This window comes from Planococcus citri, chromosome 3 (assembly GCF_950023065.1).
Source record: "Planococcus citri chromosome 3, ihPlaCitr1.1, whole genome shotgun sequence".
Classification (NCBI taxonomy): domain Eukaryota; kingdom Metazoa; phylum Arthropoda; class Insecta; order Hemiptera; family Pseudococcidae; genus Planococcus; species Planococcus citri.
Window position 1 is genome coordinate 34,120,379 of NC_088679.1, and position 22,460 is coordinate 34,142,838.

At 32.7% G+C, this 22,460-nt stretch overlaps 6 protein-coding genes across 6 annotated transcripts in view; 5 read left to right on the plus strand and 1 right to left on the minus strand.

Moving 5' to 3' along the window:
* Nucleotides 1–22,460, minus strand: part of LOC135839086 (rab GTPase-binding effector protein 1-like) — a 123,738-nt gene that overhangs the window by 77,656 nt on the left and 23,622 nt on the right. The gene's annotated exons all lie outside the window — the stretch shown is intronic.
* On the plus strand, nucleotides 220–1,636 carry LOC135841134 (uncharacterized). Its single transcript, XM_065357950.1, has 3 exons — nucleotides 220–400; nucleotides 473–739; nucleotides 837–1,636. Exons 1-3 carry the CDS (start codon nucleotides 233–235, stop codon nucleotides 1,515–1,517), a joined length of 1,116 nt encoding a protein of 371 aa, XP_065214022.1. The 5' UTR covers nucleotides 220–232; the 3' UTR covers nucleotides 1,518–1,636.
* Nucleotides 4,719–7,094, plus strand: LOC135841518 (uncharacterized). Its single transcript, XM_065358508.1, has 6 exons — nucleotides 4,719–4,959; nucleotides 5,071–5,351; nucleotides 5,475–5,678; nucleotides 5,930–6,100; nucleotides 6,178–6,387; nucleotides 6,475–7,094. Exons 1-6 carry the CDS (start codon nucleotides 4,884–4,886, stop codon nucleotides 7,081–7,083), a joined length of 1,551 nt encoding a protein of 516 aa, XP_065214580.1. The 5' UTR covers nucleotides 4,719–4,883; the 3' UTR covers nucleotides 7,084–7,094.
* LOC135840429 (uncharacterized) lies at nucleotides 8,434–11,085 on the plus strand. The gene is made up of 7 exons (XM_065356961.1): nucleotides 8,434–8,672; nucleotides 8,783–9,069; nucleotides 9,207–9,269; nucleotides 9,383–9,475; nucleotides 9,753–9,923; nucleotides 10,019–10,267; nucleotides 10,361–11,085. The coding sequence occupies exons 1-7, from the start codon at nucleotides 8,582–8,584 to the stop codon at nucleotides 10,919–10,921; spliced, it is 1,515 nt and encodes a 504-aa protein (XP_065213033.1). The 5' UTR covers nucleotides 8,434–8,581; the 3' UTR covers nucleotides 10,922–11,085.
* Nucleotides 13,780–17,515, plus strand: LOC135840931 (uncharacterized). Its single transcript, XM_065357690.1, has 7 exons — nucleotides 13,780–14,038; nucleotides 14,657–14,946; nucleotides 15,062–15,130; nucleotides 15,210–15,374; nucleotides 15,579–15,767; nucleotides 15,854–16,102; nucleotides 16,185–17,515. The coding sequence occupies exons 1-7, from the start codon at nucleotides 13,957–13,959 to the stop codon at nucleotides 17,232–17,234; spliced, it is 2,094 nt and encodes a 697-aa protein (XP_065213762.1). The 5' UTR covers nucleotides 13,780–13,956; the 3' UTR covers nucleotides 17,235–17,515.
* LOC135841106 (uncharacterized) lies at nucleotides 19,058–21,742 on the plus strand. Its single transcript, XM_065357913.1, has 7 exons — nucleotides 19,058–19,189; nucleotides 19,322–19,629; nucleotides 19,731–19,793; nucleotides 19,906–20,004; nucleotides 20,116–20,298; nucleotides 20,375–20,623; nucleotides 20,742–21,742. The coding sequence occupies exons 1-7, from the start codon at nucleotides 19,108–19,110 to the stop codon at nucleotides 21,372–21,374; spliced, it is 1,617 nt and encodes a 538-aa protein (XP_065213985.1). The 5' UTR covers nucleotides 19,058–19,107; the 3' UTR covers nucleotides 21,375–21,742.

Genomic DNA, 22,460 nt, shown 5'->3' on the forward strand with positions numbered 1-22,460 from the left:
TGTTGGCATCAAAATCCAACATGGCTAAATCTTATGGAAAGAATTTTCTTAGCAGAATCCAGGATATATTGCCTGGTGCTAAGTCCAGAATCAAGTGGTTTAATGATAACAAGAAAATGGCAAGTTGAAAAAATCTCCTATCACAAGATGCAATTTTTTTTTTAGAAGAGTATTTGTAAGAGAGGAAATTATTGTAACTTAATATGTATTTTAGAAATTCGTATGGTTAAATATGTTCAGAATGAAATACGATCCTTCAGAATTGATTGTGAGAAACGTAACGTATGAGATTCGTCGAAATACAAAAGAACAAATCCCGCCTAAATGTAAAGACAACCAGTACACTTTGGGATCTGAAGTCTACAAAGATACTATCGAGGGTACTGTGGAATCGTTATATGTACGTGAGAGTAAACATTTTCCATTACATATACAACTTTTCGAACATCTTTATAATACTTCATATTGTTAGGCCAACCAAGCAAAAATATTTGAAGAATTCAAAGCACCATCTGTGACACCGCCTTGCGAAGGCGAGAAATGCCCACTTCCACAGCCAAATCCCTGTGAAAATAACAACGATTGTTTGGACAAATATTCATTAATACCAATTGATCAGTTCCATTTATTCCGTAATCGGCCTTTATTATGCTCAAACCTATTCACAACCCCAATCTGGAAAGACGCGACCAAAGGAGCATTGGAAAAATTGGACCGATATTTATACGCATTATTCAAAGTATGAATTTATTCTTACAAAAGTATTTTCAGTTCGGAGCTTGAATTTTTTTATGAATAAAATTTAAAAATTTGCTTATTTGTTTTAATGTACCTAGTTTTTGGACGAAAAACGATTGCACGTCATTGCTGGAGTCAGCCCAACTCAGTTAATGCTACCGTTGAAGAATCAATCACCAAAAAAAGAATCAAAAAAAGAACCAGTATTCCTCGATCATAAAAACAAAAAAATCCCTGTACCAAAATTCGTCTATAAGCTGGTCAAATATTATCCAAGAGCTTGCGATTCTAAAGACAAAAGTTGCGAATACGCGGTCATGTTTATTGCTCATAATGATCCTAATTTCAAGCCCAAAGACAAGATTTGTCCTGGAAAGGAAGATTTTACAACAACTTTGGGGTGGAATGCAATAACAACGGATATCGGCGGAAAACAATACAACAATATTTACGCTTGTCCGAATGACAAAAAAGTGTTGAAAGAAATATATTCATTTAAAACTATTCTTCCCTCTACGCCGAGTCCGACGCCGACGTCTAAGAATTTAAATTTGCAGAAATTTCCTGTTTACGATAAAAGCACTAATACTGTCGATGAAAACAACGATTTTGTGGGACAAGTTGATGCTATGTTTAATCAACTGGCTACAAATGGAGAAAGACTAGAATTTAAGGATATAATAACGTGGTACCAAGAAGATAGTGAGAATGTTGAAGACATGGATGAGGATTCAGAGTTAGAGTCGGACTCGCCAAAAGCTGAAAGTCCTAGAAACTGATGTCAAGTTTTTAATACTGTTTATCACTATTGATAAGGTAATTATTTAATTTTATAATTTAGAGTTTACAGCATAAATTAGCGTTTTCGTGAAATTACATGTAGATTAATTTTAATAGGTGCCCAGTGCCCACACATTGTGGTTTTTTTGTTTTTTGTTTTCATTTAATATTAAGTATTTTTCTTTTGTTGAAAATTATAGGCAAGATAATATTTTCAGCTTTATTAGTTTTAACTCTTACATATTATGTACTTTGAGTTTAACCCTTAAAATCGCAACTCATTCATAATTAAGAAAAAAAATTTTTTTTGAGTAATTTGTTGCCTCGGCACCTCACACAACAAGGACATATGCTCAAAAAAAATTTTCAACTCATGGAACAGATTTTATGGAATGTTCACTATAAGGCACATTGCGAATGACGCGACAACCTACTGTTGAAAGATGGTGTTCCCTATAATGCACATCGCGATTGAGGAGAACAATACTATACCCTGCCACACACAACACTGGTCCCTTGAAACTGGTTTCTTTACCTGCTAACATTCAATGATAAGAAATATTCGTATATGTATTTCGAAAAATTTATCAATTACAACAATTTTCATATCAATATTGAGTATACTTCAATGAGTAAATTTGAAGAAAAAAAAAATATACCTACCTATTACCAGTACCTACCTAATGAATATTTTATCATAATTAGGCAAAATAGGTATCATTTTCAAACAATTATAATTATACGTCCTTCATTATTTCATCTTCCGAATCATCCAGGTAATCATTTTCAATATCAGAAACAGGGGGTGGACCAATTATAATATCACTGTTTTTTTTTGTTCAGCTAGAGCCGCTCTCAAAATTTTTTAAGCTTATACTGGACATTATAGAAGCTACAAAAGAAACAAGCAGAATGTTACGACTTCGCTGAATACAATAAAATGAATCACTTTCTTCTAAAATATTTCCACCAACCACCCTACAGACAGTGACCGCGTCATTCTCTTTCGTTGGTTCCTCTATCCTTCGCAATGTTCATTATAAGGAACACCAACTTTAAGCCCATCTTATGAAAAAACTATCAACCTAATTCGTAAACTGATGCGTATTTAATTAATTTCGAACTATTATTTATCAATCATTTTCTTGTCAATATCAAATTTTCATTGCATGTGTAATGAACAGAATTTGAAAATTACGGTTTTTGAAAAATTTTAAAAACGCAGATACACCAACTTTGAACTTGTACTGAAAGCTTGAATATGGGTATTATGGTCTGTACTTTCAATATGTTATCAGTAAAGGTCCACATTGGGCATTTGTAAACAGAAAATTTGCGCGCCTCCATTCAAAAAAATTTAAAAAAATTCCAAAGAAGGTGTTCCTTATAATGGACATTGCGACGTTTAGGGTTTGAATTGAAACAAGTCAATAAATAATTTTCTCGGTTTCAACAATAATTTTGAAAAATGTTGAACTCAAAATATTGGATCATAATTTTTAGGATTTATGAAAAGTGTCAGGCAACCCATCAAATTGGTTATAACTTTGCGAGATATTGAAATATTTCGACGAAAATGTTTTTGAGCAATTTTAAAGAACTTTAAGCACAAAATTGGGTTATGATTTTCGAAATTTTTGAAAAAGTAACCATACATTCTATCGGAGTGGGCCAACATTTTTATCTCAACTTTTTTTTAGCACTCTTGAAAGCTTTTTAGCCCGAAATGGAGTGAATATTACAAAAATCACGATAATTTCTGAAAATTACCCAAATTTTAAACTGCAATTTTTCAAAAATCCTCAAAAAAAGTTGCTATACAGCTTTTCTTGATTTTTTTCGCGAAATTTCAGCCTATTTTAATAATGGCTCCATATGAGACCTTTTTCGAAAATTCTGAAAATCATGACTCAATTTTGAGCTCAAAATAGTTCACAAATACTCAATAGATATTTTCGTCGCAATATTTGAAAGCATGACACATTTTCAAAAATCCTAAAAATTATGACTATATTACCTACACCTCAAAATTCTTTCAAAGAATACTTACTCGAAGAATACTTTTGTGAAAATTTTTGAATTTCTCGCTAAATTTTAAGGCATTTTGATAGGTTGTAAGGTCATTTTTGAATGATTCTACAATATTCCACTTTTACTCGAAATGGGGGAGGAGGGGAGACTCTGAAATTCGACTGCGCCCTCTTTGTACAAACTGGGTTCGTGAACTTTGTTTCAAATAGGCGTGGAATAACAATAAATTGTGCAACTGGTCAACTGAAGTGAACAGCGTAAACAAACACATATTTTGAAAGAAAAGAGTGTCCTTTAAAAACCTGCAAACATTTTTTTGCGCGTGAGCCATTTTGAAAATTGGGGCTTTTTGGTTCCCCCTCCTCCTTGAGCAATGGCAAAAATCCAAAATACGTCTTTTTTGATATTTTAGACCCACCCAACAGAATTTTTTCTGCCGCAAGAAAGCCAGACAAATTTGATTTCTAGAGAACTTTTTGTCAGTTATATGTACTGTGGAGTGTGACTAAAATTACCTTGGAATGCAGATTTTTATTAATTTTGATTCTTCAGAAGTATTTTCTCTTCCCTTCACCTCGTATGAAAATTAATCCCTGTTTGGGTGAATTTTGGTTCAAAGCAATCCATAACTACTCGAGCTCCTTTCTGATGTGTGAGTGACATGAACTTTCAGTGAGCCGAATTTCAGCCAAATTGGAGAAGACTACTAGTTGACAAGGTTCCCTTGCAAGTAATATTTCATGCATACCTATCAAAAAATTTGAAAACTTTTGGATTAAGATTTTTTTCTCCTACCGAATAATCAAAACAAAAAAAAAGGGACACGTGTTTAAAAAAAAATTAAATGTAGGTACCTAATACATATAATATCATTTTTAGCCAACTACCCTCTTTCAAAGAAGATTACGGAATATGTTGCTAGGTACCTATATAACTTTGCTGTTCTAACGACTATGATGATATGACGATCATTAGGAAAGCATACGTATCTTTCGAGCACATACGTATGATTTATAAGTACGTATTTTCGCTAATATGTATTTGTCGACGCTGAAACATTTAATGATGATGAATGAGGTGTGGAAGAGCAATATTTTACAAGTAAGTAGATTCACATATGAGGCAAATGAGAAGTTCAACTAGAAGAAATCATAAAAACGTATTCGAGCACTTACCTATATCTATAACGTTAGCAATTTACCAAGTGCTCGCAGCTCGCTTCACACGAAGAAACGGACCAATTTTTCTAATAGAAAGCAAAGTGAATACTAATAATCATTTTCTACGGTATTAAAATCCTATATCTCTTTAGGGTTGAGTTTATAGAGAATAGAATGAAATTCATATTAGTACTCCTAATTTGTACGATCTGCTTTGTACCTTTTGCCGAACAAGCAGAAGGAAATGAAGGTGAGCTATAAGTAACGCAGTACCTATTTTTTTATAAAGGCTTCAGGAACAGTACGGTATGTTTAATTAAGTACCTATTTAATGAATGAATTATGAATTTTATGTTTACAGCGTTGATTTTTGATAGATATGATGGATCGCTTTTCCTACTACCAGAAAATATTCCGAAAGACGCGAAATGTGAAGCTTGGGCGATAGCTTGCCCTGCAGAAACACCAGCAGAAGAAGATTTCATAAGACAGAATGGATTTACAAATAATGCCATCTTTGTGAAAGAAATTCACGAAAGGGGTAGCAAAGTATCAGAAGTGAAGAAAAGATTTTGCAAGAATCCTCATCAGATTTCCTTATCGTATACACCAGAAAATTCCGCTTGGCAGTTTGGTTATGAGGTGAATACCTACATTTTGTATTTCGTATTGTTGGTGGCACTGAATGCTTTTGTAGGCTACTTTTTTCTTCGCTGATATCAAAAATGTCATCACATAAACCACTTTTTTTTTTTCCATTTTTAGGTTTATTATGAATTGAAGGATGCTCAATACTTCCATCAAGATACTCCAATTGGAGACTATAAAAAGCCTGAAGAAGTTATTACTTTTATAAAAAAATCAAAAGTTCGTAAAGAAATACACGGCTTTAAAGAATATTATCGTGCAATAAAAACCTCACTTGGAATTGGTGCTAAAGAAATGTGGCTAAATAAAGACAAAAGAATGGTAGGTACTTACATAAACAATATTCATACTTAAGGCAAATCAATAAATTAGGTATACCTATTCGTATTACGTATAAGAGCTAGGTTCGATTTGTTTTTATTCTTTTTTTTTTTTTTGAAAACTGAAATACTCGATGGAGGGCCCTAATTTTCATTTACACTTTCTATACTGCCCACAAATATTGGGATACAATTATTACCAATCAGTAATCACATAGTTAGGAACTGAATTATGCAATTTTTTGGTTTTAGGGATTCATGTGGTTGTATTACTTCAAGCTAACGTTTGATTTCTCAAAAAAAATACTGAAAAGAATATGGTATGAAATAGGAACAAGTAACAAATGGTCAGTAGGGATTAAATGTGAGCATTACGGCTTAGGAGCTGAACCTTACAACGATTTTGGAGTAGACGGATTATATGTGAGTATAAAAACTTTGAATTTCTGCACTCCCATTCTCCATCATTTTTAAATTCCATTTTCATATTTTGTCTCCAGGTTAATAGCCCCGTAGTACTGAAAACTTTTAGTGTTACGAAAAATTTAGCCAATACAATAACGAAATGGTTATTAATACCAATAGATCATTTTCGTTTTGGATTCACATCACCTCCAGCCTGTTCAAATTTAGCTACAATACCAGTTTGGGAGCAAAAAGTAGAACCAGCTTTGAAAAAAGTTGACGGATATTTATACGCGTTATACAAAGTAAGTATAGGTAAGTACGTGATACAGTGCCAGCTACTCAGCTTTTTTTTATGCGCTTGAAGTAAAATTCTTTGAATTATATTACAGACTATAGAAGAACCACTACTGATTATTTCTGGAATTAGTGGCGAGCTTCAGCTCCCCAAGAATAAATTTATGAGAGCGACATTATACCTGGATCCAGCCGGTAAAAAAATTCCGGTACCAAAAATCATTTATAAAATTGTCGAGTACCGAGTCAAAGATTGCCCGTTTGAGGAGAAGCTTTGCCTGTATTCCATCATCATCGTGATTCATAACGATATTCTTTTCAAACCTTCGGATAAACTTTGTACCGATATTACTTCCGATGCGCAATGGGAGGCGATCTCACTAAATTACGAAGAACAACACGTCGATTTTATTTACGCGTGTGAAAATACTGAAAAATTGCAGAAAAAATTATCGATAGAATCTAGAACACGAACAGTCTCAAAATTGAATTTATCGACGTTCCCATTTATGGATAGCACCAAAACGGCTTTAAAATTTTTAGATGTGAAACCTGCTATTAATTCGATGTACCGAGATTTACGCAAAAATAATGAAGATCCTCATCAGCAAGATGAAAAGATAACGAAACGAGTTCAGGCTTCGAGTACTATTGACGACCCCGTGATCGAAGATGAATTTTCAGAGGAACAGAAAGGCGTTTGAGAGAACAAATAGCACTTTTTTTAAACTTTAAATTTATTGAAGTACCTAGGAGAATAAATGTGTACCTAGACGATAAGAAATGATAAAAGATATAAATACAAAAAAGTAGAAAATAAAAAATTACCTCCCAAAAAATTTATGCGTAGGTACTCGCATGTACGTATATAGAAACGATTCTTAAAAAATTAAATTTTAAGAAAGTTCCCACAATTTAAGGCGAAAAAAAAATGAAAAATGACGAAAATTTAACAAAATATGGCAACTTTACTCATAGGAATTCTGCTCTGACGCGTTTTACATAAAAAGAAATGTTTGTGATTCCCTCTTACGGTGAAATCGCAGAATATGAAACACCTATTTGCTAAAACTACAATAACTAGGTACCTACTTACTTGTTATACATTATACTTCTGCTTTTTTTCACCCCTTCCATTAATATTGCTCAAATAATCTATTGTTTAAAATTTACGCTTTACATAGAGGATATAAAAGAGAAGATTGATACTCATGGTTCTTACTTATTATAAATTAAAAAATTTTCGACGGCAGTTTGTGACAACCTAACTGGTAGTATATTTAAGGCTCGGATTTCACTTTTTTAAAAGCCCAAGTTGCATAAGTCGCGATCTACACAGGAGGCAATAAGCAACAGCAACAAGCAACTTGAGGAACCAGGCAACATAATCAAAATAGTTTGATTATGTTGCCTGGTGTTGCCTCAAATTTTTTTTGTCTAATCATTGAACAGTTTACCGCTTTTTTTGTGTGACTAGCATTTTGTCTGTTGTCTGTAGTGATCATTTTAAAATTTTAATATAATTAGAATATTTTTTCATTTAATTTAGTTGAAGTAATTTTACAAATTTTGACATTTTTTTGGCATTCTGCAGAAAATTCGCGTCGTAAGTTGCTCTCATTATGTAGGGAAGCTTTTTGAAAAATCACCCAAGTTGCTTCAATTTTGTCAAAATTGCTTGTTGCTGTTGCTCGTTGCCTCCTATGTAGACAGGCACTAAGGAAAGACAAGGTTTTTAAAAAACAAAAAAGTGTCAGTTTTTGCTTGTGGTAGTACCTAATACCTATGATAAAATGACGGCATTCAGCTAAAAAAAAAATCAAAATTATGGCAAAATTGAAAGAAAAAAAAGGAAGAGAACGGGACAAATTTTTAATCAATACGAATGTACGAACACTTATCCACCAAATTTTTCATATGAGGTAGGTACGTGTCAAGTAGTGCCAAGCCATCTGTATTTGCAATGATTCAGTGTTACACATCGTATCATTTAGTTTATGTAAGTAGGGAAGTAACATCAAAATCGCACGAACAGTAGTTGAAAAACTGTTATAGTTCGTCCACACAAGTTTATGATTCATGACGCCAGCTAAGATCGAGATCTGAAACAATAAATACCTGGACAAGGGAACACATAGTAACATCGAAGAAATTTTCACTCATACGAGTAGATACACTTTTTAGTGAAAATCAGATCACAAAATGAATTCCAATCTACAAATTGTCAAATTTCTCGGGTTTTTGATAAATTTATCAGTTTTGATAATGCAAGCAAGATGCGGTTTGTACCTTGGTAAGTACCTATCTACACTTTTACGTTACCTACCTAAAATTATACTTGAATTTTACTGAATTGGTAAACTACATACGTATTTATTTTTCTCGTTCTGTTTCTCTCATTAGCTCTGCCTTTTACTCAAAGAAATGTCAGTTTGGTAGACCTACAACAGAACGTCCGTGATAATCGTCTTACACCAGAAGAACACGTAGCTGTTGCCTGCCCAGCTTTATCCACAGAGGAAAGTGATTTCAATAACGATGTATCATTTGGTAAAAATAGCTTATTTGTTCGGAACATTTTCGGACCTTTTAGGTCACTTTATAACATGGCGGACATAGAATGCGAATTTTCTTACGAAATTTCAGTCAGTTATCACAGGGCTTCCGGAGTGTTCGCATTTGGTTATGAGGTAAGGTAGTAGTGAAAATTAAATTTTACTTCTTTAGTCGTTCGAATCATCGAATGTCTTCATTAAAACAAATGATGTTGGTACTTAATTCATGTGATGAAATTTAATATTGTTATTTTAAATATTAAATACGGCAGGTTTATTTTGACTCTATTCAATGGAGCGGATTCGAAACTTCAAATTACACAGAATTTGATTCAGTAAGTACCTACCTATTGAGAATTAAATTCCAGCTGATGAACTGCAAACGCGGCTAGGTATTCAACAGTTTGAAAACTTTCAATAAACACGTCAATTACTTACTTATTTCCAGGTCTCAACAGCATTTTCAAAAACGAGAAATCTTGCATACAATGTCAGAAAGTCTAAAAAAGCGGAACTAAAGTTCACTAATGATAGACCAGCAGTAAGCATCGAGCTAATTTAATAAATCTAGTTCGAGGAAAATTTTAAACTAAAAGAAATTAAATTTTGGTACTTAGGTCAAAATACCTAATGAATAAATGTCAAAATTTAAAATCATCCTTTCAAATTTCAAACTAGTAGTCTACTTACTTACGGAAACTAAATAAAAACTTTATGTAATTCAACAAGGTCGGAATGAATTACACTTGAATTTCAAACAAAAAGACCTTTTTTGTACTGAAACTATGCTTACTTTGTTGGATTCTTCCCGATTATAGGATTTCATATGGCTATGGATGTTCAGAATGATATTTAATACCGACAATAACCGACCCAGTCAAGTGACTTATACCCCGTCACCACATAGAGACACTGGAATTATATGCCAAGATTTTAGTTTAGGATACGAGATTTACAAGGAAAGGAGTATTGACGTGAATTCATCATACGTAAGCAATTGTCGTACAACAAAATCTTCATCATCGTACCAAATTTCAGACTTGATCTAAACATTGAATATTTAAAAATTTGAATTCTTCTTCAGGAAAATCAAATCGATGCATTCAAAAACGTAAAAATACCAACATCAGAACCCGAAGACGAATACAAAGAAGTAGCATGTGAATCAGAAACCGAATGTTTAATAAAATGGTCGTTAATACCATCAGATGAGTTTCGTTTTCAAGGACCTAAACATATTTCATGCTCTGATTCAGTAACAGTTCCGATTTGGAAGACTGTGGCGAATGAAATGCTGAATGCATTGGATAATGCATTGTATGCGTTGCAGGAAGTGAGTTCATCTTACTCATTTAAATTATTAAAAAATTTATAGGTAAGTAGGTACAGATGTGTGATAAATTTACTTCATCATGCACATTTACAGATTATAAACGGAAAATTACGCGTAATCTCCGGCGTTCATGGTGAACTTGTGATGCCATCGACAGGATTTTTCAAAAGTAAAATGATTCGTATAGGAAGCGGTAGCAAAATTATGGGCGGTGGCCAAATTACGGTTCCAAGTATAATTTACAAAGTCATTAAATATTATGAAGATGATAATTCTGATTCTGAAACTAAAGCTATTATCATACTGGTCCATAATGATCCGTATTTCGATGAAGAAAATGAAGTTTGTTCGAAAAGTAAATGCGAACTATTGGGATGGACTAAAGTAATACATGAAATGATTCCAGTAGCAAAAAGACGATCGAAGTACGTTTATTGTTGCCCTCGAGATAAGGCAACAACTGAAAAACTTGGTATGCCATGTGATAAAGAGTCCGAAGAGCTGGGTTTGGAACATTTTGTATTACATGATGTATCAGGTGGGACCACACAGCAAGATGTTAATGTTATTGATAAAGTGAAGGAAAAGTTGCAAGGGATTCCTACATCAAGTCATGATGATGATGATGATGATGATGGTGATGATAAAGTGTAGGCTTTGTACTCAAGTCAAAAATAAGCAACTTTCTTACTTCGATGTCCAACTCACGTACATATAAACATGATTTTCTTGGCTGTATATTTTTTAATAGACCCATACTTTTTTTCAACTTTCCTCGATCTATTAATAAGTACCTACCTACCATTTAAAAAAATATAACTGTTCATTTTAGTTTCTTTTCCAAATATAAATTGCATAGAAATGAAATTAATTTCCTTAATTTAAAAAAAAGTTACATAGGTACTTATTTAAAATTACGAGCAGTACAAAATAGTCGTATTTCTGAAGGGAAAAAAATTCATTTTCCAAATTCAAAAAAGGTTTAACATTCTCAGAAACCGACAATCGAATATCACACCATGCTGAAATTCTAATAAAGATGTGGAAATTTATTTGGGCTCCTAAAAATTCATTTTCCTCCTACTTTCTACATTTCGAAGCATCACAGTGTAGCAGTGACACATTCAGTGTGATTTGTAATTTTGTTGACTATTGATTTTTTTTTTTTTAATCAATGAAAATGATCAAATTGACACCTACATTCTGGAAAATATTTCGTGTCGTCCAACCAAACCACGCACCAGGCAGTCTTTCCTTTCTTTCTTTCTTTCTTTCTTTCTTTCTTTCTTTCCTTTTTTTTTTTTTTTTTTTTTTTTTTGTTGGTAGGTAGGTAGGTAGGTAAGACACTTGTAGTTGGTGTAGAAATACGTAAACTGACATTAAACAAGAACACAATTTTTGAAATTTTTTTGACACCTAAGAAGACTGTGAGAATCAATAACAGCAGACTTGTTTCACTTGTGTTTATCATATGAAACAAAATCGATGAAGCTACCTAGATTTTTGCAATCAAGAATTATTTCATTTTAAAAATTCAAGTCTCACTCATACAAACCTCTAGTTCGGAGTTCATAAAGAAAAATGGAGCTCTCAGATTTAAAATCAGAAAATAACCCTCCTGAAATGGGATATTCCTAGTCAGATTTGTCAAAAACACAGCAAGGTGGCGGAGAAGACACAAACTTAATACATACTTAATTATACTTCCTTCAGATGATATTTTTTTAATGTTCCGTACCTTTTCAATTTTTTTTTCATTATTGTAATTTTTTTGCGTGCAAATAAATTGTTTTTTTTTGTTTTAAATTTCAAGGAATAACTCATCAATGTCGCGTCTTTTCTTACGCCTTCATGAATTGTAAGGTTTTCCAACGAGTTGAAAAATATTAGGACCAAACAAACGAACATGCATAGTGCACAGACGAGGGATGAGGGAGCTCTCCCAACTGGGAGAAACTATAATTTTGAAATGGAGAAAGCTAAATCAAAAGAGCATGCAAAAAAAACATCACTAAGAGTCAAAATTTCAGACATTAAAGTGAATTCTTCAATTTTTGGTGAATTTAAAAAACATTTTGAGCCACAAATACTTAAAAGTACATACTTACGTAAAAACAAAATTTCATAAAATCAACCTAGAAAGTTGAAATTTAGTGTGTACCATATTTTCAACACTACAAAATCGATTAGAAATGGTTTCGAACCGTTTTTAGTAGTTCTGGAGCCTCCAGCAGATTTCGGAAAGTTTGAATTCTCACAGAATTTTACCCAATAAAGTTGCAAAAATATTTGGGTTAAAGTAGGTAAAAAGCTGAAATCCTGAGAACGTCCTATTTTTGAATGCTTCCAATCGATTCGCGATGACTTTGAGCCCATTTGAAGCCTTCAGCAGATTTGTAAGATATTCCAGTATTAGGAAAATTTTCGTTAAAAAGGACCAAAATAAAGTCCAGCATCTTTTCAACATAGGAGAATTCAAAGAGATAGACTAGAGTCTTGAAAAAGACTCGGAATCACTACCAGTCGACTTGAGAGTTCAAAAACAGGCTAAGGTAAGCTTGTAGGGAAATCCTTTCTTTCTCAATTGAATTCACCCAAAATTTGAAAATGAAATTCAAAACCTGAAATTTGGTCTGCTAGTGTATTATTGAATGCTCTTCAGATTTGTTTTCATTTGACCAACAAAAATTGTGTCGATTGAAATGCCTATCTTTTTAATGGTGGGAGAGAGGGCGAAGAAAGAAACAAAAATTCACCTGCAGTGAAAAATACTCAAACAAGCCTTAAAATTTCTTTTATATTCGACGGAGCGTATGAATAAACAAGAAAATTTAGGTAATCTTCACAGACATTTCAAAATGCTCTGTAATGGCAAACTTTTCAACTTGAAAAAAGTTGTTTGTGCCAAACCGATCTGGTTACCAACTCCGAGACGAGAGGCAGAACCTGAAAATTTTCAAGGTTCGATGTAAGAATAAAAATGCTGGTAAATAATTTTTCAGCTCATTTCTGATAGGTTTAAATTCAATTATCATTCAACGTTGACTGGGCATGGTACTTTTTTAAACACCTCACCGGACGATAGAACTGATTTTTAAAAATTTTCAAATAATTGCCACGTTTTTTAAGCATTGGATTCTCGTAAAATACATAGAACTAAATATAGATATCAGATTAAATTTTGAACCACCGTTTTCGAACCACTGCAAAGTACTACGCAAGTTCTTTAGACACTGTTTTTTTGTTGTTGTTGTTGTTGTTGTTGTTGTTGTTGTTGTTGTTTTTTTTCAATTTGACTTCATTTTAGGCACGAACATTAAAATCAGAGGTGCCCCCATCAACATCAAGAATTATTTATTCAATGGCTATGCTTTGCTAAAACAGGTGCAATGGTGTATGATAGATGAAATTTGATCTCTATACTACTTCTACATAAGTACACGGGGAACCCCTAAAAATTGACGTCAAATAAGATCATTACGAATCTTAATCGTTTTCTGTAGCTCACACCTGTGTTTACTTAAATACTGCAAAATCAACGAATAATGACGCGCTCATAAAATTATTACGTTTTACATTTTTCTGTAATAAATTGCAAAATTACATTCACTTCAAACCTACAACTTTCATACACGTACCTGGACTTACTACCTAGATACTTTAAATTTTCTAAAAACTTATTCTGAAAAATGCTCAACTTTATGTGCAAATGTTTCTTGACAATTTTGTTATCGTTGGCAATTTCAGATGCAAGTGAAAACGAACATGAAGGTGAGAATAATTTTAATGAGAATTTTTTTTTGAAAAATAACAAAATGAAAAATGGTTTTTCCATTTTGAAGGTAGACCTATTGGTTTTCAAAAAAAAAAATTACAAAAAAAGTTTTTCCATTGAATAAAATTTCTACTCTCTAAAACTTTTCAAGTGAAAAATATTTCAGTTTTGTGAAAATCTATTGCTTAAGTACATGCATTGAACATGATTTAACAAATTTTAAAATACTCCAATCTAGTGAATTTTTCGAGCCAATTTCTGCATTATCACTATAGGGTTAGGATCTTTATGTAAATGCATATTTTTTTTCTCGTTATACCACGCAGATAGCGCATATTATCCAAGTTATCTTTGCGATTCGTGAAATTCTGAATCTATGCATGCAAAAGTTTATAGCGCATATTTTCACAAGAACTGGTCAAAATTCAGTTCCATCACCGTATTTTCGTTTTTAAAATGGGGAAAAAAATCTCTATTATTATTTTCGTCTGTGATTTGTTTCATTTACCACTTCAAATGAAAAAACAAGTTGAAATGAAACAAATCGCTCTTCTGATAGTATTTCAAACGAGAAATCGAATATTTTTGATACGGAATCGTTTAATTTTTTTCAGCATTATACTTTGGTCAACATGTACCCAGAATAATGATCGATCCAAAACAATTAGCAAAACTGAAAGATCCCCTAATAAATGTCCCTATGGCAACCGCTTGTCCAGCAAAATCAACCGAGGAAAGAACATTTGACGACATCGGTTCAATTGGTAAAAATAGCTTGTTTGTACGGGAAATTTATGCAAAAGACCATAGAGCGGATGAAGTCGATCACAAAATATGTGAAGATTCATACAAACTGTCTTTAATTTATAATGCAAATTTGGACCAGTTTGAATTTGGTTTCGAAGTGAGCACCAGCACTTCCTCAATATCATTTAGCATAAAATAATTCAAAAGAGGTATATTAAATACCCAAGTTTCTACTACCAAGTATACTAAAAAACAGCAATTTCATTTCACAGATTTACTATGATAAATCCAAGTTTAAAAATTCAGATTTTGTTGATTCAATTCGAAGTCGATATGACATGGTAATTTATGATTTTTTTTCAATGGTATCGAATCGTTGAATGTAATAGGAAGGTAATTCGATTTATTATTAATTCGCAGATAACCAATACACATTCGATAAAAAACCATGTCAAGACAGCGATTTCTTATATGCCCAATGTACCTCCTGTACCCTTTTTATCGCGTTTATCATCATTTCCGGGAGCATCCAGGATCTTCCAGGAAGCAAAAATATACCTTAATGATACTCGTCAAACCGAATTAGTAAAATTTTATTCATTCATTAATACGAACTTTTATTTTTAATGTAAAAAAAATATATGTAAGTAGGTATCTCTATTCAATAGTACCTGAATATTGTATTGATTAAACATTTTTAAATACCTTGGTACACACACAGGCATTAGGTATAGGTACATCACCGCTTTGCTATTATTAATGAAGACATTTCACTCGTGTTTTGCACAGGGTTTTCTATGGATTGAATCATTCTTCACAAAGTACAACTATCAACAAAATCACGCAGTTCAAACTACATACAATGTACTGGTCCCTTCTATAACTTGGAAAAGTCACGAATGCGATGATTTTAATCTAGGAAATGGTTACTTCAAGAATACTGACATAGTTGATCTATACAACAAATTATATAACGAGGTTCGTAAATAATCACATGATATTTTTTGTTTTTGGATAATACCTACATAGATAGGTACCTAATCATGGAAAAAATTTACTTATAGGATAATCAAAGAAGAATGTTAGAAGGTATCAGAGTACCTACGTCTCAGCCAAATGATGAATATAAAGAAGCAGCGTGCGAATCTGAAAATGAATGTTTCACAAAATGGCTATCTATTCCATCATCGCAGTTTCAGATTATATCAGCAAAACCAGTTTCGTGTTCCAATTTACTTACAGTGCCAATTTGGAAAAGCACTGTAGAAAAAGTGCTGAATAAACTGGATAACTTCTTATACGCAGTATCCCTGGTATGGGAATATTACAAATTTCTGTAACTAATCACATATGTATATTCATAAAAAGTACTAATTTCATCGTTGTAAAAACTAGATACTTGGACGTTTAACAATACATTCTGGCGTTCATGGCACCCTACAGTTGCCAATTCAGTCTGATCCTAATAAACGGACCAAGAAAATCACATTAGGGGGAAAATATATGCCAGTTCCAGACATAATCTATAAACTGGTAAAATATCAAAGAAGCACGTGCACAAAACCTGCAGAGCACAACCAGCATAATGATAATGATGGTGTTGATAACGATGATGGTGGTAAGGATGATGATGATGATGATGATGATGTTGATGATGATGTTGATGAGTCAAAAGAAGAAAAATGTGTAACTTCACTGGGCGCTATGATTGTGGTGATTCATAATAATCCCTATTTCAATGAAGAGACAGACAAAGTTTGCAAAGATCAGTGCGAAGACTTAGGATGGGAAGAAATACAAAAAATTAATTCGGCAGAAGGTAAACCAGAATCAAAATCTTACATTTACTGTTGCAAAACAACAGATCCTGAAGTACGAAAAAAATTGGGAATAAATTACAACTTTCCTGATGAAATTGAATACAACCCAAATATCGAATCAACATCTGCGCTCAGTTTGAAATCCATCCCTGTGTTTAATTTTGAAACCCACCACTTCGATCAACAAAATGTTTACGATTTTGTGTTGTACGTCTATAGAGTCATGTTTGAAGGGGTCAAGTTTGAACCTGAAAAATTTATCCTCATGCAACACAAACATGAAGCATCAACTGAGAAGAAGAATGTTGAATCTACTGAAAATGATTTAACAGGAGCTTCAGTAGTGCAAAATGGCCATAATGAAATAGCAGATTTACAGATAGTAGAACCTGAGAATAAAGTAGATGGACCAGATAACTCTGAATTGCAATTTGATGAAGATGATGAAAAAGAGTCAGAGAAGTCACCTGAACAGGCAACAGACAGTGTGAGTAATTTGACTCAGGAAGGATTACGACAACGACAGCCAGAGCATAGTGATCCTAAAATTCCTAAAACACAGTTGAATGATGAAGGGGAAAGAAAAAATCTGGCAGGAGGCAATGCAGAAAAGAAGATAGAATAAGTACATAGAGAAAATGTCATAAAAATAAAAGGATTGAAGAGGCACAGAAACAATAGAAATGTCATCTTACTTTCTAGGCCTATCCAAAACTTATCATTAAGTTATTATTTAAGAATACCTAATTAAGCAGTAAGAATTGTATAACTACAAGGAAACAAGTTCACCTTTCCAACTTCAATTTTTTAAAAAATTAAGAAATAGTTAGTTTGTAAATGTTGGGTGTGTAATTTCAATTTGTAATGGTACTATGTACATTCATATTACATCGTCTTTTTCATGTTTCTCTCTGGGTATCATTATTTTGCATAAACTTTAGTATTTTCATAAAACATTTACAGTGGGTCTGGATTTTGATTTTCAAATGACTCAAGTTGATGTAGAATCTCAGGGATGCGCTTTCATTAGACAAGGTTTTTATTCTTCACAATATCCTTCTTCAAGGACCAATCTTCCTCCTACAAAAGCACTCAAAATCACAATAGGTGACTTTCAACTGAACATGAAATCCATAAAAGTGTATAGCAGGCTAAAATGTCCGCCACCGATTTGAACGGGACCACGATTTTTGGAAAGAGCATGGTCTAAAACCCCATGCAAAACCAAATTTTCAGCTGCTCAACTTCATTCTTCGATTTTTGGCGAACGTTTGAAAATTCAAAATTGACTGTTTTTGGTGGTTTATGCTTTTTTTCAAAAAAAAGTACGTAGGTACTAGATCAGTAAAAATGATCAAAATAAGCCCTAAAGGCTATAAAACTGATATTACCTAATTCCTCAAATCCAAATTTCACTATTTCCAGCCATTCTGGAGCCTACAGCGCGATTGTTCAATTCCTCCAGAATTTTGAATATTCTCCAGAAGGCGTGAATATGGAGTTAGACAGCTAAAAATCGAGTTGTGTGTTACACTCGATCTGTTTAACGAGTTTATCTATATTTGAGCCGATTCTGGAGAGGACACCTCAAGAGTGAGTTTTTGGTCTTTTTACATAAGGAGAATGGTGAAAAATCAAAAATTTTACTTGTACGAGGAAATTTTTGAAATTTGCGCGAATCATAAACGAAATTCTTGTAGTGAAGAGTGAAAAAACAGCACAATTCAAGTTTCTGCTGAGTCGATTTATTTCTGTAATAGGTATAGGTATGTACTGTATTCCCCACCTTCGGCCGTACCACTTTTTTTTACATTTTCAATGGTCATATACCTACCTAGATGATCAATAAAGTTTTGACAGCATTTTCTGTCCTGTGAATGACGTTGTCATTTTGGTAGAATTTAGTTCAAGTTCAAATATTTTTTTTTCACTCTGACATTTTAAAATTTTTCGTAAAAAATCTACACAGAAAACCAAATTTTGAATAATTTACTTTTCACTCATAAACAATAGACCTATAAGTAAACCTTGAATTCGTATTCAGCAAACTGAACTAGATAATATGTAGTAGTGAATTTTTTTGCTGTGGTTTTTGAACCACTGAAAATATTTTTCATGAAAAATGATGCCTAATCTGTTTTCGATTCAAAAAGCAGTAACCGTAAGAAATTCAACGAACAAACATGCAACATTTCATCCCTTCACCTCTTCATAGAGACAAAATGATTTGTATGAATTTTTCAGTTTATTTTGTACGTTTAATGCCCAGGAATGTATAGGTAGCTTACAACTTTACAGCTGTGTTTGTTTAGAAGTAAGTTCTTAACGTTACCTACGTAAAAAACGACTGATTTCACATATCTTGTACTTTACCTATCTATCTACCTACCTACCTACCTACATACCTACCTGTGAAAAACATCTCGTTTAATATTTCAATTCACTTTACAGACGACGAACTTACGTCAGATATTACAAAAAAATTGTGAACTTGTAACATGGCAATGTTTTTGTACAAATTGTTCTCGGTCATTTTGTTGTTCCTCACAATTTTCATGAAATGCGATGCAAAATATGAAGGTGAGAAATCATACTTCAATAAATATGTAGATAAAGCACGTGAATATTTTTCATATCAAGTCATTTTTAAAAAAAAAAAACTTAATTCAAGTAATAGGTAATTAACTAATCCTTTCATTCCCATTTTTGTAGGATTATTTTTCTCTCGTGATGAAACTAGTGAAATTTATAACATTCCAATGCTGAAGGAAGCTACAGCTAGAACTTTAGACAGTCTGGTATTATCTTCTCCCACAGCAATTGCTTGCCCAGCCAAATCAGGCAATGAAGATGAATTCAACAAATTGCATTCATTTGGAAAAAATTGCTTGTTCGTACGAAATTCTTACGAAAAGAATTATTTTGTAGATGATGATATGGATATTGAAATATGCGACATTCCTTATAAATTGTCTTTAATTTATGACAAAACGACCGACGCTTTTTCATTTGGTTTTGAAGTAAGTCAAAAAAAATGAATAGAGAAGTCATACAAATCATTCAGAACCTGGAACCTGTTTATTTCAGTTGGCCTAATTTAATTACTTATTCAAATCAACAGATGTATTATGAAAAATCCAAACACACCGGTTTCATTAATTCAAACCAAGAAAATTATACTGGGGTAAAACAATACTTTTTATTAAATCCTAATAATAAATATGACAATTCGAAAAAAAATTACTTAAAAAATAAGTACCTAAGTACCTAGTCTAATATACGTCAGGATTTGGCAGATAACCAATTTATACTTACGAACACAAATATTACCGAAGACACCTACAGAAGATACAGAAAATTCAAAACTTCTTTTCTTGGATGATAAGACAGAGCTGGTAAAATGAAATTTATGAAATTCAATATATTATTCATACAAGTTAATGAACAAAACCATCAAATAAGTACATACATATCTTCATTCGTCAATAATTCTATATTTTATGCAGGGTTTCAAATGGATTAATGCATTTCAAACAAAATTCAACTTTGAAGTGAATCGTCTGATTGAAACTTCTTACAATGCATCCTATACTGCTCGAGGACGTCGCAAATGCGATAATTATGATTTAGGAAATGGGTATTTTCGCAATAGAGACATAAGTAATCTATACGACGAATTATACAGCGATGTTAGCGAATTATCTACTTGCATGATTATTAATCTATTTTGAAACACTTGAATTAAGCATAAAATTTTTTATGCAGGCCAATCAAAAGAGAATGTTAGAAAATATCAAATTACCTACATCAGAACTTAGTGACAAAAATAGAGAAGCCGCATGTGAACCTGAACATGAATGTTTCGCAAAATGGTTATCTGTCCCATCAGAACTATTTCATTATCCAGCAGCAGAACCTACATCGTGTTCAAATTTACTAACGGTGCCAATTTGGAAAAGTACAATAGGAGATGTGTTGAAAAATCTCGACATTTTCTTACATGCATTTTCTGAGGTAAAATATAACGACACACTTGATAAGTTAATATATTCGCGTATATAGCCATATAGGTATTTAATCATAATAAAAGGGAGCAGTGAACTGAACTAAAATCAATCTGTATGAAAATTAGGCATTTAGCTACCCATTGGGAAATATAACGATACTTGCCGGCGTCCAAGGTATACTCGAATTACCAACCAATTCTGAAGATGACCAGTCGAAAAAAATGATCACATTAGGTATAAATGATATGCCAGTACCCAACATCATTTATAAAATCATCAAATTCAAAACCGAAATATGCGACAAGAATCCTAACTCCAATCAAACGGAAAACGAAGAATCAAAAAAACCAAGTTGTAAGTCGACTTTGAGAGCCATGATCGTGGTGATTCACATTAATCCCTACTTTGACCGAGAAACCGACAGAATTTGTGAAGATGAGTGCAAAAACTGGAAATGGGATGAAATACAATACAGGAACACCGCTGAAGGAAGAATTAAATCAAAATACATATATTGTTGCTCTGCAATGGACAAAAAAGTACGAGAACAGTTGGGAATAAAATACGAGTACAATAATGAAGCTGAAAAGCTAAATACTGTATCCATAGATGATGTACTTTCTTTGGGACATCTCCCCCTTTACGATTACACAACTGAAAACTTTGAACCCAACGATGTCAGTGGGCTTGTAGTAGAATCCTACCAGCTCTTAATGGAACAGGAGCAGAACCAATCACAGTCTCACCAGAATCATTAAACAGAGCATTCATTAGAATAAATAACGATAGCCCAAAAAGATGTTCTCAAAAAGAATGAACGTGTGTAAGACATAGCCTACCTAAATTAGGTGGGTATAGGTACCTATCTAAAAACCCAGTATTCTTGACAGAGAACGCCAATAAATTAGTATAAAATGAACTGGATTAAACTTCAAAAATAGGTAATTGTAACTTGTCTTAATCCTGATTGTTTGTTTAAAATTTAGTCTAATATTTTCAAATATGTTTCTAAGGGTTTTTATAATTTGAGCCATTTTTAATTGATATTAGCTTAAGACATTTATAACATTTTTATGGACATCAATAGGTAATTCATTTTAAATAAGAAAATTTGCAAAACTCATTTTTTTGTCCTCCCTTTTTAGTGTAATGGAAAAAAACTTGGGTTAGGTATTCCATTGAATTCATAACATTAACAAGTTTACAAATTGACACCACTAATATTTTGCGTTCTATAAGTAGGTACATTACCTACCTGATTTGAAAAAAATATTTAAAATCTGGCTAATCAACTGAGAAAAAAAAAACAAAATTCGATTAAAAAGAAGAAAAATTAGATTTACATGCATCCCACTTGTACTCACTTATTCCCAATTCCCATGCTCTTGAATCGAGTGTAATCAATTAAATGAAAAAATACAAACGTCATTTTGAAAATTAAGACTATAAATGAGTTTGAAATTTGTTTTAAGGTAGAGTGGGGTAGTTGAAAAAATAGGGTAATTGCAAAATTAAGACCTCATGTAAGGAAATATCAATATTCTGGTTGTGCCAACTAGGGGGTGTCGAAGCAACAACCTTTACCGACATATTCACCTAGTCACAACTCGCGGGGTTCAACTTGTCGCTCCGTAGCAAACACTTTTATAACCACTCATAACTCATAAGTAAAGTGAGAGGTGTTTTTTTTAAAAAATGCAAGTGAAATAGAAAAAACTGTCGATTTATCTGGAATTTTCACAATTTAGGGCCATGAAAGATTGAAATTTAAGGTGAGATATCGCAATTTGAATTTTGTTTTTTTCATTTATTGGCCGTAATTTGCATTTTTACAACTGCCCCAG